Source organism: Carassius carassius, chromosome 34, assembly GCF_963082965.1.
Source record: "Carassius carassius chromosome 34, fCarCar2.1, whole genome shotgun sequence".
Classification (NCBI taxonomy): domain Eukaryota; kingdom Metazoa; phylum Chordata; class Actinopteri; order Cypriniformes; family Cyprinidae; genus Carassius; species Carassius carassius.
The window spans coordinates 7,792,607-7,808,112 of record NC_081788.1 but is presented as its reverse complement, the minus strand read 5'-3'; the positions used below and the strand labels follow the sequence as shown (position 1 = coordinate 7,808,112).

The following is a 15,506-nucleotide window of genomic DNA, read 5'->3' as shown; positions in this document are numbered from 1 at the left end:
TTTGTTAAATTATTTATTGATAGATGGATGGATTGATAGAAGGCTGAGAAAAGCACTTAGACTGAACAGTGCTGGTATGTTGTGTCATTGGGTTAACTCTTTTGTGATGGCTTTATGAAGTAATTTAGCAAAATGAAAGTAATATTCTGATTAGAATTGAACATTTCAGATTCAGTGTGTTTTATTTTGATTTTATGAAGTGATTGAACTTTGCTGCTTATGTGGGAGCTGTTGGTTCAAATCTGATCCACATATTGTCCTGAACACATCAGCGCTGTCAACACCAATTGGACCTTGTTGACGTAGCTGTGAGGTCAGATGTTGGATCTATAGTTGACTGATGCGTTGTTTGTGTTTGTGTAGTTTCAGTGAGGATGGGATGGAGGTGATGGAGAAGCTGATCTATCTGTTCCGTAAGTTCCATCAGATGAAGGTCAGCAATGAGGAATATGCCTGCATGAAGGCCATCAATTTCCTTAACCAGGGTAAAACAGGAAGTATTTCCATTATAATACAATATAACATTAAAAAGTATGCTGATGCTCTTCTGACTGGACTTATGATAATCACTGCTCTCTGCATGAGCACTTAAACCAGATAATACAGATCTGCAGAATCAACAATAATAGAGCCATAACATCATGACACGAAACAGAAAAGCACGTTTTTATTATATTTTCTTGTATGTGTCTAGATATCCGCGGTCTGACCAATGTGACCCAGTTGGAGCAGTTGAACAAACGTTATTGGTACGTTTGTCAGGATTACACTGAGTACAAGTACCCTCACCAGCCCAAACGCTTTCCCGAGATCATGATGTGTCTGCCAGAAATCCGCTGCATTGCAGGTAAGTCCAAAAAAACACATTTTATGTATTTTAACAAGAACTGCATCCATTTAACGGTCAGATCTCACCATTCTCCCCTCGTTATTCAGGGAAGTTGGTCAACATCCCTTTGGAGCAGCTCCCCCTGCTGTTTAAGGCAGTATTGCACTCCTGTAAGTCAAGTCTGAACAACTACAGGACAGGCTCCTCCCCCTGTGTGACAAAGGGTACCGCCCCTGCCAACTAGCTCCGCCTCCCTTGAAAACACCCTCCCCATCTATTGCACGGGGGCAGGGTGTTATTCGGGGGTGGGACTCCCGGTACCCTCCTCTTTCTCCTCTCATGAATGTGACAAGAAACTATTTTACGCATTTTGTTTAGATTAGTGTTGTTTTTTCTCTCTATTTATTACCAGACAGAGCTGAATGTATGTTGATCCACACTGTGCACATGCTCCTTTTCAAATGAAAGTGCACAAAAAGCGCAGTGGAATTCACACGCTTCAGTCCAACTGCGATATGTGACGTGGAACCACTGATCGGATTAGATCTACTGCATGGTTTTATTTTATACTTCTGTTCACTTTCTGCTGATAGGGACAGATATGTATGAAAGGAATTGTTTTATTGAAAGACTACCTCAAGAAGAAAGCATTTCACGTGCTCCCTCTTTGTTTTGTGGCCATTAACGTCGACACTATATCTTGAGTTTGAGAACGTCTTGTCATTTCTTACGCATTTGCGGTGAGCTGCATTTCTCAAACACACGCTTGGTAGTCACGTAACCTCTTAACACACGGGTTTTTATCTTACCATACAAGGCCGGGATGGAGAGCGTGATTGTTTACACAAAATAGAGGTGTACGGGTATGTTTCACAATCATAGGCTGGGGACAAAACGACAACAGAATGTGTCTGTTAATATTGATTTTGTTATTGATTTTTTTTTTTGACCAAAGTGTTATGCAAATTTGGAGGGAAGTTATCCCTGCTCTGCTCACCCTTGTTAAAAACACTTCTACGGAGAATAGCCATTTCGGTCATCAAACTACACACTCCACACGGTTTGCAATCATTCTGGCAGTGAAATGTGGTCTACTGGCTTTCTTGCTCGTTGAAGGATGTAGAGTTTGACCTTGAAGTATTTATCAGCTGAAATTGAGCATTGGAGAGATTCAATCACCATGAAGCATTAGCATTAGCATTAGCATCAGATTTGATTGCAAAGTTCTAAAATATATCTTCCAAATGCTCTCAAACTAAAATAAAGGGCATTTATTTGAGTAAAGATGTGGAGAAAAATGGATTTCCTCATGATTTAGTTTCGTCTGGTCTGCTGCTGGTTCCTTCCCACACATTTTAAACAGGGTAAAAAGTTACTGTTTTTATAATTCACTCGCATCTCTCTCAAATACCGCAATGCTGATGTACTTGTAGGTGTAGTAGTTTGTAGTATTTTGGACATTGTAGGTCCTTTTAGATGTTTATTTTTTTCTTTTTATGAGACTGGGGAGGGGGAAGTATTGTTTTGAAGAGTATTTTGTTTTGGTTTTGAGTATTACTGTAAACCTGATTAGAGGAAAAAAACATGACTGAGATGCTAGCTAGTCAGGTTATGACAAGCCATCTGATGCCTTGTTGTTTTTTAGCTAGACGTCAGTGGATGTGCTCGCTGTAACTCTCATCATTTCAGACATTCCAAACACATTCGATATGTGTCGTAATGTTTACATATTTGCACCAGACAATGACAAAGGGGCCCATACCAAAGATGCACGTTCAGTCTGCTAACGCCTATCTCAAGTGCCGCTAAACCTTGGTGGCGTTGTGTTGTTTTGGTGGACGCTACACATCTGTCCGTATGGTGTGTCCTTTATCTTAAACGTTTCATCCATCCCACACCGCATTCGTTTGTCCCTTCATTTGTTGTTGTTTCATTTTGTACGTCGTTTACGTTGGTAGATATCATGACTGTTTTCTTTTTTCGCGAGGGCTTGTTTTGGAGTGTGAACTAGCTAAATGTCAGACTAAACTCTTGATACGGTGGAAGTGTTTGTTACAGGTAAAAGGTCCAAACACACCGACTTGGTCTACGAAAGAACGCATTTGTAAGCCATCGCCCACGTCAGAATAGACTCGAAGGTGGAGATTTATCGCAAATGAAGCTGCTATAAACACCAGCCTTCCTGAATTGAGTTTCTCAGACCTGCATTCTTGTTACCAGCTTGGTCTCTCAGGAATATCCCTCTTTTTTTAACCATTTTGTTAATCTGGCTTTTGAGGGAAGCTTTTGAATCTCATAGCAGTCCTGTAAAAGAGCCACACTCTCCATCTAGGTCTTTGATTTCTGTCGTTCCTTCATATTCAACAAAGTGTCCTCTTTTGTTTCTTTTTATACATTTTTCATTGAAACTACCTCTTTTGTGTGTCATCTTCATGTAGCGTGCTTTCATTAAGGAAATGTATTGATCGTTATTTATTGGTTTCAAAGCACCCAATTTCTTTGACCCTCTCATATGCCATTCTGGAAACTTCAGAGATTGAGATAATAGTTTTCATCAATCATATTCCATCATTGTCTTAAAATGATTCCTAAAATAATGCCTGATAGACATGAGATGGTGCATATTTACCTCACTCTTCAATGAAGACCATTTCTCAGTGCAATTATAACGTGTGAAATGAACAGTATTATATTCCTAGTTGTAAACACTGTTTGTGAATCGTTTTCATGAAAAATGTATTTTTTTTGTCTATATGACTGTTATTATTTCTCAACTGTTTACAATTTTTTTGTCAGTCGATTGCAATCATGTTAATGCTTTGACACTTTTCAGCCAATCGGATTTCTTTCTTGATTGTTACGGGTATGCTAATTGGTTATTGAAAGACTGTCAAAGTGCTGTCAGTTTTACATAGCTAGGGAACTTATTTTAGTATTTTACCAGTTCTCTTTGGAATTCTTCTTGATCCAGTGTCAATCTTATTAGAAGAAACATTGGTGAATGTTGGGGCTAACCATACAGAGCCAGAAGAGAGGTTTTGAAACATGGGTGATATCTCAGGGAATAGACACACTTCTGAAATCCCCCAAACAACACTAGTACATGCTAAATGAACTCCTGTCTGTTTGTATTTGTCTTTGCATTAGGCATTTTTGGGAGTGTTGTCTGAGGTGCTTTTCCTATCCCGTGTCACAAACCTCTTATTCTGCTTCGATGACTTCTACTACCTGTGAAGAATTTGACCCATATGTGTTATAAAAGCATGTTTAGAATGTTTTAGGACTTGAAACCAAATAAATGTGAATCTTATGCAACTGTGAAACCATGTCTTGTCATCTCTACACATTTTGCTGTTGAGTTCTGCAGCATCATGGACTACATGTATCAAAAATAAGCATGCTGGCCACTTTTATAAACAAACTGCAAAAAAAATGTGAGAAATATTTGTTAATTATGTTTGATAAACTAGAATCTTACATAAAATCACTTGGGTATGAAAAATAGCTTATCTCACAGGGATTGAACTAGGGCTGTCAAAATTGCTCAAAATTGACGTTCGAATATTCCCTCTAAAAAATACAGGAATATTCGAACTATTCGAACATCTGGTTGCGCATGTTGTCAATGACGCGCATTACGTCAATAACAGGCAAAAATAATACAAAGAGACATAACTACTTGTATAGATATTCTATTTAAGTTTAAACATATATGACAACGTATTACCTACACAAAAACAAGGAAATCAACTAATGGCCAAGACTGCAGACCTCAAGCTCTCTCACCCTCACGTTCTCTGCGCATAATGGTTTAAATGAACAAACACATTTTTGTGCAAGCAATTTAAGGTCGCGACTGTTGTCCCAAATATAGCAGGCTTCATTCAGTGATTGAAACAAATATTATTAATATTAATTGAAGTTTTACAGCATATAGAACCGACATTGAATGCTTCGAGCGAGCTGTGCTGTGGTAAACATGGAACTTTTCCTTGACATGAAACGATAAATGATCAAACCTCGGATCCATTGCTTGACAGAACTCCCCGAAGCGTGCCCCATCCGCGATACTGATCGGTCTCATGTCATTACAAATGAACGAAATTATTTTATCCGTTATGGCCTCTTGTCGTGTTGCAGACAAAGTGATTGCGGCGAGCGATGCAAAGTAACGTTAAGTGTCAAGACGTGACTGTTTAGCTGGAGTACCACACATTATGCCATGCTCATTTGGGTGCACATTTTTGAGATGTGACCTCATGTTGCTAGTTGTCGAATGGTATGCTAACTGTATCTTAAATAGCTTGCATACAACTTTATCTCGCGGGTCAACAATTTTACCTAATTTTCTCTGCTGCGGTCGAGTTGGGCTCTGCACTTGCTGGCATCTTCCATGAAGACGCGTCAACCTTCAGCAGTGATGCTGTGCCAGACAGTGCGACTCCTGTGAGGCTGTGACCTGTCCCTGAACCCTCAGGCGCGCTAGCGCTCCCACTCGCAAAGCAGACAACCACGCCTCTACTATCGCGGGCCTTTTTTTCCACATTTTTTTTTATTCGAACATTAATTTTCACCTTCAAAATTCTTCCCCATTGCAAAAAGAAAAAAAACTGACAATCTTCATTATTTTATTTAATTCAATTAATAATTGGTCCTTTTATTCAGAGTGATAGGGCAGGTAAACAATTTCATTCCATTGTGATGATTCAACCCTGTTACCAAGTCATTATAAGAATTTTTTAAATATAAGAGTTTAAATAAATGTTTTTTTTTTTCAGTACATATATAATTTTATTAATAAACAAAACATTGGCCTCAAACCAACTGAAATCATCTTAATTTAGACATATTTTTCAACCCTCTTACTAGCAAACATGTTACCTGACATGGTTATTGTATTTTATTTCATGATTACATTTTAATGCAAATTTGATCAAATAACTAAGTTTGTTGTTTCACGTTTATAATGTGTATTGCTGAAAAATAAAATCACGTTAATGAGGGTTTTATACTGTTTAGATCTGCAAAACATAGACCTCAAATTACATAAAAGGAACACAAAACTACTTATAGATTGGTCTTATTTAAGTGGATGACAAGGGTTTTTCATAAGATTGAATAAAAAATAAAAATAAAGAGTTTAAGGCCCTGTTCCGTACTATTAATGTACTGCGCCCACTATAAAAACAAACATCTATTTTTCATGAATAATGTGATTTTTCTGTACTTTTCTAATCTCCTCCCTTAAGGTTAAATTGATATCATTTTGACTTGTCCTTACAAGTCAGCAAATTCTGTTCCTCGCTAATAGAGATGAGCTTGACCCCATTCAGTCAGTGGCTTGCCCAGTTTGCTTGTGCTAAAGACACTGTAGTTTTATCATTTAAACACAAACAGACCAATGGCACCTCCATGAAGGGTTCGCATCAATCCACCCCAAACTAAACTGTGTATGTGCATGTGTTGCACAGAGACTCCGTCATTGCAGAATGAACAATATTTATGCACTGATAGTGCCGCCTCACTGAGCTCAGACTTGTCCAGGTCGTGTAAACACACATTTGACAGAGAGAAACGACTAACGGGCCTCACTGCCCCTCTGACTCAGCTGATTTTTAAGGTTGCACATAATACCCATCTCACAGACGTATATTGGTTAAGTTGATATTCTGCAGGGGTTGCCAAAATGGGGTTCGTGAGAGATATTTTTTTTCATAAATTTAAAATAATAATAATTTAAAAAAATATAATCGTTTCTACACTGCAAAAGTGGAAAAGAAGCTTCATTTAATATTGAATGTTTAATGATACATATATGTATTCACGCAAGAATTTCATTATATAAATATCCTGAAGCATTCTTGTTGATTATTGCTCTTGATATTGTAATAATGATTACTGATGTCGATTAATAGAATACAGTAAATTAAAAAGTGTTTTTGTGTTTGGGGAAACGCCACGTCAGAATCTGGCTACACAGACAAAACAAGCTAAGAGCCATTTATGAATTAGTCGATTTTTATGCATTAGGATTTTCAATCGCTGCAGTCATAATAGGTCTAATTTAACTGTGCAGGGGCATTTTTCCCTTCTTATCTTGAATTTGGGCAGCATTTTGGTTCAGTTTGGTGACATTTTTGCTGAAAGTGCCTTTAATTTCCAATGCTTGTGTGGGTGAATCAGGATTTGTGAGATGCTGAATATTCAGTGAGATGGTTCATCCATTGCATAATGGTTTTCAGCTCTGAAGGACAGTTTTTGTTGCAATAGTAGAGAGCAATTAGTACAGATTTGTTAGCTGATTTCTGAGAAGTCTCCAACAAAGCAGAAGGTTTTTCCCAAGAAGCTGAATAGAAGACATACTGTATGGCATGTGTCGGGTCTAATATGCAGAGAGCAGGTGTTTGAGATCCCACAGTGTTCAAACATCCTTTCACAACACAGCACGGGGAGAAAACTGAGTGAGAATTAAATATTGGCTTATTTAATAATTTGTTATCTCTAAGGAAGGTTATGAACATAATATTGCTCTATATTAATAAAAGGTTTATTTTCTTGTCAGGTCTCAAGTGTTGTAACCTTTTCCTTTTAATGTTTAGAAAAAGTATTTATTAAAAGAAAGAAAAAAATGAATTATTTGGAAATTGGTCAGATTTTAAATAAATAAATCTTCTAATTTTTCTCATTTTTCTCATTTATATATGCCTGTGAAGACACACATGCACCATTGCTGCTTTGCCAGATATTTTTAACCCTTTAAAGCCTCACTTGTTTATCATATCTGATATGCAATATTCTAAGCCCTCAAATTGATCAAAACTTTGTTGGAAAACCTGTTGCACACAATCCTTTACATGCATTCTGTCACCTGACTGATACTTTCTGTTGTTTTTAGCCAGTAAAAGGCCCTTTAGTATAATTCTGTAACTTTTAGGTCGAGGTTAAAATATCCGTAAATGCACCAGCTCACTTATTTTTGCTCAGTTTGGGCCTCTGAATACAATGAATACTACATGGACCATAAACGCCTTTTTTATTGTGTATAAAGGTTCAATAAACTGACTTTTCTGATTATTATTTCTTACGTCCATCTATTACAGGGTTAAGAGTATCAATGTCTGCATCTTCTGACCTCGACAAGGACAGTTATGGCAAGAGCAAGAGTAAAAGAGAGTTTATTTCACTTCTGAACTATCTGACCATGTCCTGTTTGGGTTATCATGTGACTAATTCTTGGTTGTCAGCATTTGCATCACGGTTGTATTTGTGGTCGGGGGGGCAGGGCACGTACCTTGCTTCTCAAGGCCAATGGACAAGCTACGGCCAAACGTCATCCCTCTTCCTCATCTCCCTCCTCCTCTGTTTGTTGATGAGCCCCTCTCATATCTGGCCTTCACAAGTGCACCCTTCCTCAAGGCTGAGGATGTGCGGCCCACTCTCAGCTCCCACTTCCAGCACAGATATAATATATTCATTTACTCTCAAGTGTGTGTGTGTGTGTGTGTGTGTGTGTAGTGGTGCACATGCAATCATCATAACCATGTAGTGTGTAAACTGCGTGGAAGGGAGTGGCTGAGAATAGACTCATTTAGTGCTTTTGTCCTGTTTTCACACTCAAGGTCAATCTACGCAAAACTTAAAGCACCATTACCTGTTCATTTGTGATAAATTCACCATTCATTGCTGAATAATGTGTCGTCAGCTTCAGGTAACATCAGCATGAAAGCCAAATGCTCCCTAAAGCAGATGCAACGTTCTTGAAACTGACTTTGTGCAGGTTTCATGTGTTCAGCTTGTGGTCGCAAGGGTTTCATCCACAGCTGTTCCTCCACTGGTCCTTATCTGTCATAACACAAAATTATTATTAGGGGCGGGAAAAAAGCCCTGCGATTTGATTTGAGTTTCTGCATGATTTCAGAGCTTCAGTGCTATATGCTTTAGAGCAGAAATACTTAATACAAAGTCTTTTAAAGTAAAACATATATAAAAACTAGTTTAAAAAGTTTATAGATGTAATTAAAAATATATATATTGAAGGACTGGGGACAGTACATTTTTGTTTTTAAAAAAAAGTCTCTTATGCTCACCAAGGCTGCATTTTAAAATGCTAAAATAATAATTTAAAATAAGTGTTTTCAATGTCAATCTATCTTAAAATGTCATTTATTCCTGTGATGCATTTCTTTTTATTGTCATCATATTTTTTATTATATATTTTATAGATTATTTATTTATTTTTTGTGGAGGGGGGGGGCATGATATGTATATATAATTTTGTCGGGACTCTTTGATGAAAGTGGACCATTTATTTGAAACGGAAATCTTTTGTAACAATATCAAAGTCTTTACTGTCACTTCAGATCTATATAATACATCTTTAAAAAATTAATTATATAAAGTGTTGAAACCATGAAGTATAAATTAATCTTGAATATTTTAAGTAGCCTATTATTTTCAAAATACATATAAAAGTAAAACTCAAAGATTTATGATAACTTTAAATAAAAAAACAGATGATAACTTAAAATCAAAAAAACTGATTACCTTGATTAATTTAAGTTTCGAAGCCAATACACACACAAAAGTACATTTATTCATTTACATTACATTTATACATTTAGCAGACGCTTTTATCCAAAGCGACTTACAGATGAGGACAGTGGAAGCAATTAAAAACAACAAAAAGAGCAATGATATATAAGTGCTATAACAAGTCTCAGTTAGGTTAACACAGTTCACGTAGCATGGGATTTTAAATAATATAATAAATAAAAAGAAAAACAGATAGAATAAAAAAAAAGAATAGAGAAAGCTAGTGTTAGAGATCTTACACATACACACACACACACACACAAACATACAATTGCATAATAAATGAAAAGAAAATAGAATACAAAAAGATTAGAAAGGTAGTTAGATTTTTTTAAGAATAGAATTAGAATAGTGAGTGTTAAAGTTAGAGGGTCAAATAAAGATGGAAGAGATGTGTTTTAAGCCGATTCTTGAAGATGGCTAAGGACTCAGCTGCTCGGATTGAGTTGGGGAGGTCATTACACCAGGAGGGAACATTTAATTTAAAAGTCCGTAAAAGTGACTTTGTGCTTCTTTGGGATGGCCCAATTAAGCGACGTTCACTTGCAGAATGCAAGCTTCTAGAGGGCACAAAAGTCTGAAGTAATGAATTTAGGTAAACGGGTGCAGTGCCAGTGGTAGTTTTGTAGGCAAACATCAATGCCTTGAATTTTATACGAGCAGCTATTGGAAGCCAGTGCAAATTGATAAACAGAGGTGTGACATGTATTCTTTTTGGCTCATTAAAAATAAATCTTGCTGCCGCGTCCTGGATTAATTGTAAAGGTTTGATAGAACTGGCTGGAAGACCTGCCAAGAGAGCATTGCAATAGTCCAGCCTGGACAGAACAAGTGCTTGAACAAGGAGTTGTGCAGCATGTTTCCGAAAGAAAGGGCTTGATCTTCTTGATGTTGAATAAAGCAAATCTGCAGGATCGGACAGTTTTAGCAATGTGGTCTGAGAAAGTCAGCTGATCATCAATCATAACTCCAAGGCTTCTAGCTGTTTTTGAAGGAGTTATGGTTGATGTGCCTAACTTGATGGTGAAATTGTGATGAAACGATGGGTTTGCTGGAATCATAAGCAGTTCTGTCTTGGCAAGGTTGAGTTGAAGGTGATGATCCATCATCCAGGAAGAAATGTCTGTTAGACAAGCTGAGATGCGAATAGCTACCGTCGGATCATCAGGATGGAATGAGAGGTAGAGTTGAGCATCATCAGCATAGCAGTGGTATGAAAAGCCATGTTTCTGAATGACAGAACCTAATGATGCCATGTAGACAGAGAAGAGAAGTGGTCCAAGAACTGAGCCCTGAGGCACTCCAGTAGTTACATGTTGTGACTTGGACACCTACCTCTCCAAGATACTTTGAAGGACCTATTTGATAGGTAAGACTCAAACCATTGAAGTGTGGTTCCTGAGATGCCTTTTGCCAGTAGGGTTGATAGGAGGATCTGGTGGTTAACCGTGTCAAAAGCAGCGGACAGATCAAGCAGGATAAGTACTGAAGATTTTGATTCTGCTATTGCCAGTCTTAGAGCTTCAACAACTGAGAGCAAGGCAGTCTCAGTTGAATGTCCACTTCTGAAGCCAGATTGGTTGCTGTCAAGGAGGTTGTTGTGTGTGAGAAATGTAGACACTTGGTTGAACACAGCTTGTTCAAGTGTTTTTGCAATGAAAGGAAGACGGGAAACTGGTCTGTAGTTCTCTAAAAGAGAAGGATTGAGGTTGGGTTTCTTAAGTAGTGGAGTTATACATGCCTGTCTAAATGATGAGGGAAAAACACCAGTGTGGAGGGATGTGTTGATGATGTGAGTGAGTGCAGGTACAACTGCAGGAGAAATGGCTTGTAGGAGATGAGATGGAATAGGATCAAGCGGGCAAGTTGTAGGGTGATTAGAAAGGATGAGTTTTGAGACTTCTGCCTCAGAGAGTGAAGAGAATGATGTAAATGAGTGTAAGTTTGCTGGTGATATGAGCTTGACTGATTGTGGTGTGGAAAATTGTGCACTAATGTGTTTAATTTTATTAATGAAAAACGTTGCAAAGTCGTCAGCTATTAGAGATGAAGCAGGAGGGGGAGGAGGAGGACAAAGAAGTGAGGAAAATGTTTTAAAAAGCATGCGAGAGTTAAATGAATTGTTAATTTTGTTACGGTAGTATGTCATTTTCGCAGTGGAGACATTAGCAGAGAAAGAAGATTGGAGTGACTGATACATATTAAGGTCAGTAGTATTTCTGGATTTGCGCCACACCCTTTCAGCAGCTCTAAGCTTAGAACGGTGTTCGCGTAGAACATCAGATAACCAAGGGGCAGAAGGGGTGTTACGGGCTGGCCTGGAAGATAAGGAGCAAACAGTGTCTAAACAAGATGTAAGAGTGGAGCAGCAAGTATCAGTAGCACTGTTAGCATCCAAAGATGCAAACAGTTTAGGGGAAGGAAGTGAAGATGAAAACATTGCAGATAGCCGGGAGGGTGAAAGTGTGCATAGGTTATGTTGAAAGATGACATGTGAAGGGGTAAGTGAAGTGTCAGGGACCATGTTGAGGTTGAGAGTGAGGAGGAAGTGATCCGACGTGTGCAGTGGAGTAACCAGAACATGATCAGTAGAGCAGTGTCGTGTATAAATAAGGTCCAGTTGGTTGCCTGATTTGTGAGTAGCAGTAGTTGACACTCAGATGAGATCAAAAGAGGCAAGCAGAGTGTGGAAATCAGCATACAGAGGTTTATCTAGAAGGATGTTGAAATCTCCAAGCATAACTAGGGGAGTACCATCCTCAGAAAAGGTTGAGAGCAACACATCTAATTCATCCAAAAAGTTACCCAGTGGTCCTGGCGGTCGATAGACAACAACAAAATGTACTTTAAATGGGTAGGTAACAGTAACTGAATGAGATTCAAAAGAGCTGTTGATACCCAAAGATGGTAATGGATTAAATTTCCAATCATTAAAGATGATCAGACCAGTACCTCCACCTCTTCCAGTCAAACGGGGGGAGTGGGAAAATGAGAAATTATTGGAGAGTGCTGCAGGTGTAGCAGTGTCCTTTGGTTTGATCCAGATCTCTGTAAGGGCCATGAGATTAAGCTTTGAATGACTAATAATAAAAATAATGAAATCGGCTTTGTTTACAGCAGACTGGCAATTCCAGAGACCAATAGAAAAAGAAAGTACTGGTAATTTTCTGAAATTAAAATAACAAAGTTATCAATGAAGTTCAAAATTCCCTCAATTATTTTAAGTTTATGAAACATAACTGCATTGATTAAAACCATATAAAAACGCTACTTTTTTAACTACTAGCTACAACAAATATGTTCTAATACAAGTGTCATAAATACTTTCAAATAATACAGTTTGAATTCTGTTTACTATAATCAATTATTGAGTTCACATAACTTTTTCTATTAAGTACAATGAACTTTCACTAATGTTTGAGATAAATTAATTATATATGTTCAGTACATTGTACTTGAACAAACAACCCCGTTTCAAGATTAAATATATAATAATTTAAAAAGAAACAAAACCTGCTGTGGGTTATGTTCTTTTGGGTGTAAGGGTAATACAATTTCCTTTTTTATGTATAATTTTTAACTAACTCCTGCATGTTGGTTACCTAATTGTTGATTTGTCAAAAAAATAAAATAAAAATATAATAAAAGATTGAGTCAAACTAAACAATTTTATATATAACTTAGATCTGGAGAAAGAAAAGGAACGTCAGCTGAACCTATCAAACCAAGTGACCTTTATTTAAAAGAAAGTGACTTTTCAAGAAAAAAAAGGTCATAAAAGTAGTATTTAATAAGATGTATTTAGATCTGTCAAACATTAGTGTCTCATGTTAACGTCATCTGACTTCATGCATCCAGTCAAATCACTGCAACAAAATGGCCTGGAATAATGTAGCTTGATCTGAGAAAAGCTCTGGCATCATTTGTTTGATATTTCTGTATCTAATGCAATGACATTCAAACCATTTTATGACTAAATACTTTTTGCATGGAAAATTAGGTAAATGAGTTTTTGTGTCATTTATGCAATGTGAGGAGCAATGGAAGGAGATGTTAGAGGAATGTACAAGGTTGCATCTGTCTGAATGCATCTCAGTTTGATGAAGTGTGTGTGTGTGTGTGTGTTCGTCTGGTGGATTTAGGTGGGGAATGGTGAGGCTGGTAGAGGTACTGTAGTTTGGCGTGTGTCAGGGTTGAGGGGTAAGGACATGCATGTGTGTGGCTTTGGTTCAAGCGTGCCTGTGTGTGAACGGTGTGTGTGGCGCGTTAGATTGCAGGCGTTCAGCATGTGTCAGGGTTGAAGGGAATTAAATGAGATGGGAGAAATAAGAAAGAGATACAGAGGAGGAGAGGACCACACCTGTAGCTGGCGTGTGTGTGTGTGTGTGTATGTATACATGCATGTATGTATATATATATATATATATATATATATATATATATATATATATATATATATATATATATATATATACTGTATATATATATATATATATATATATATATATATATATATTTAGTTGCTCTGTTAGTTTTAGAAATTGTATAAAAAGAACTGTCAGTTTCCTCCTCTGAATCATTAGTAAAAATAATAATATTACTTAGCTCATAATTTTACTCATAGTTATTATTACTCATATTTTTTATACTGTTTAAATGTTTGAGGTCAGTATTTTTTTTATTAATATTTTTATTTAGCAAGGATGCATTATGTTTATAAAGACATTTATACTGTTACAAAAGATGTAGGCAATATGATAAAAAAAAATTCCTGAAAGAAATGCACAACTATTTTCAAAACTGATAATAATAAGAAATGTTTTTGAGCACCAAATCAGCAAAAACAGGGGGAAAGTTAGTGTATAAACAATTTTCACACAGTAAATGCTGGTAAATTTCACAAATAAGTACAAAGAAACATCAAATACATCACTGAATTAAACATTAAATTAGAAAATATGAGTATTTACTTTGTAGTATTATGGTATTATTTATTTAGAATTGTGATTTTTTTTTCTTTACAGTCCATTAGTATGATTTCTGAAGGATCATGTCTTCACTCTGAAGACTGGAGTAATAATGCTGAAAATCCAGCTTTGCATCACAGGAATAATTTACATTTTACAATATTTTCAAATAGAAAAAAAAAATCTAAATTTCAATAATATTTCACAATGTTTTAAATAAATGCAAATAAATGCCACAAAATCTTTTGAATCGTTTATTTAATAAAAAAAAAAACACACAGACATAAGTTTTGGACTGAACAGAAAAGCAGAAATTATACAGAAGCAGCATTTAAAACTATTTAACGCAACCACCAATGCCAAGAAAGATGTTTATTGTCAGACTGCACTAATTTTGCCATGACTGAATTTCTAAAGGACTCCTCTAATGTGTCATGTCAGGTCACTCATTGAGATGAATGAGAAGAGAAGTGAGTGTGAATGTGTGTGCTTGTGAGTGTGTGTACTCTACCTACAGGCTCACAGTGGCCTTGACAGCATGGGGGATGTCGAGGGTTTTCTGGCAGTGGATCTCACAGCTGCTGGAGTCCAGATATCTCGTGTGTAGGGACTCAGAGGTCCGCAGAGGGCCAAAGCGGGGCTGAGTTTTGCTCAAAATTTATATTTATCTATTCAAGATACTTTTCATATCCAAAGGTTGACAGGCATGGATGTCTGGCTCATTTTGAGGACTTAAGTATGTTAATTATTACATTGATAGCTCCAATAATTAAACAATTTATAAGCAATTAGAACAGATGAGGTGTTTTAAGAGTTAACATTGTAAACAGAATCTGATATTGCTCTTAAAGCAGCATTTCAGTACGTCTGACGCGGAGCGTTTCTATATTGAGACATGTGTGTGCCTTAAATGAACATCCTGTCAAGATAGAATGCCCTACTGCTTCAGTATATATATTTATACCGTATGTGTCCAAGGCTGCCTATGGAATCGGCCTTGTGACTGTCAAAACGTGCACAAGGCATTGTTGTTTATGGACAAAGTCAATCTCTCAAATGGGCACCAATGGGGAAAAAAAAGCATGTTGTAGTTTTAGAAACCCTTCAAGGGCAAGACA

The 15,506-nt window shown here is 36.9% G+C and overlaps 1 protein-coding gene across 2 annotated transcripts in view; it reads left to right on the top strand.

Annotated features, from left to right (window-relative positions):
• The window catches only part of LOC132115416 (nuclear receptor subfamily 6 group A member 1-A-like), a 78,283-nt gene extending 76,355 nt beyond the window's left edge, over positions 1 to 1,928 (top strand). For both annotated transcript variants that reach the window (XM_059523882.1, XM_059523883.1), the window contains 3 exons: positions 364 to 485; positions 695 to 847; positions 937 to 1,928. In XM_059523882.1, the coding sequence (XP_059379865.1) occupies positions 364 to 485; positions 695 to 847; positions 937 to 1,073 (412 nt within the window). In that variant the 3' untranslated portion in view covers positions 1,074 to 1,928. The remainder of the gene's footprint in view (positions 1 to 363; positions 486 to 694; positions 848 to 936) is intronic.
• Positions 1,929 to 15,506: the final 13,578 nt, after the last annotated feature.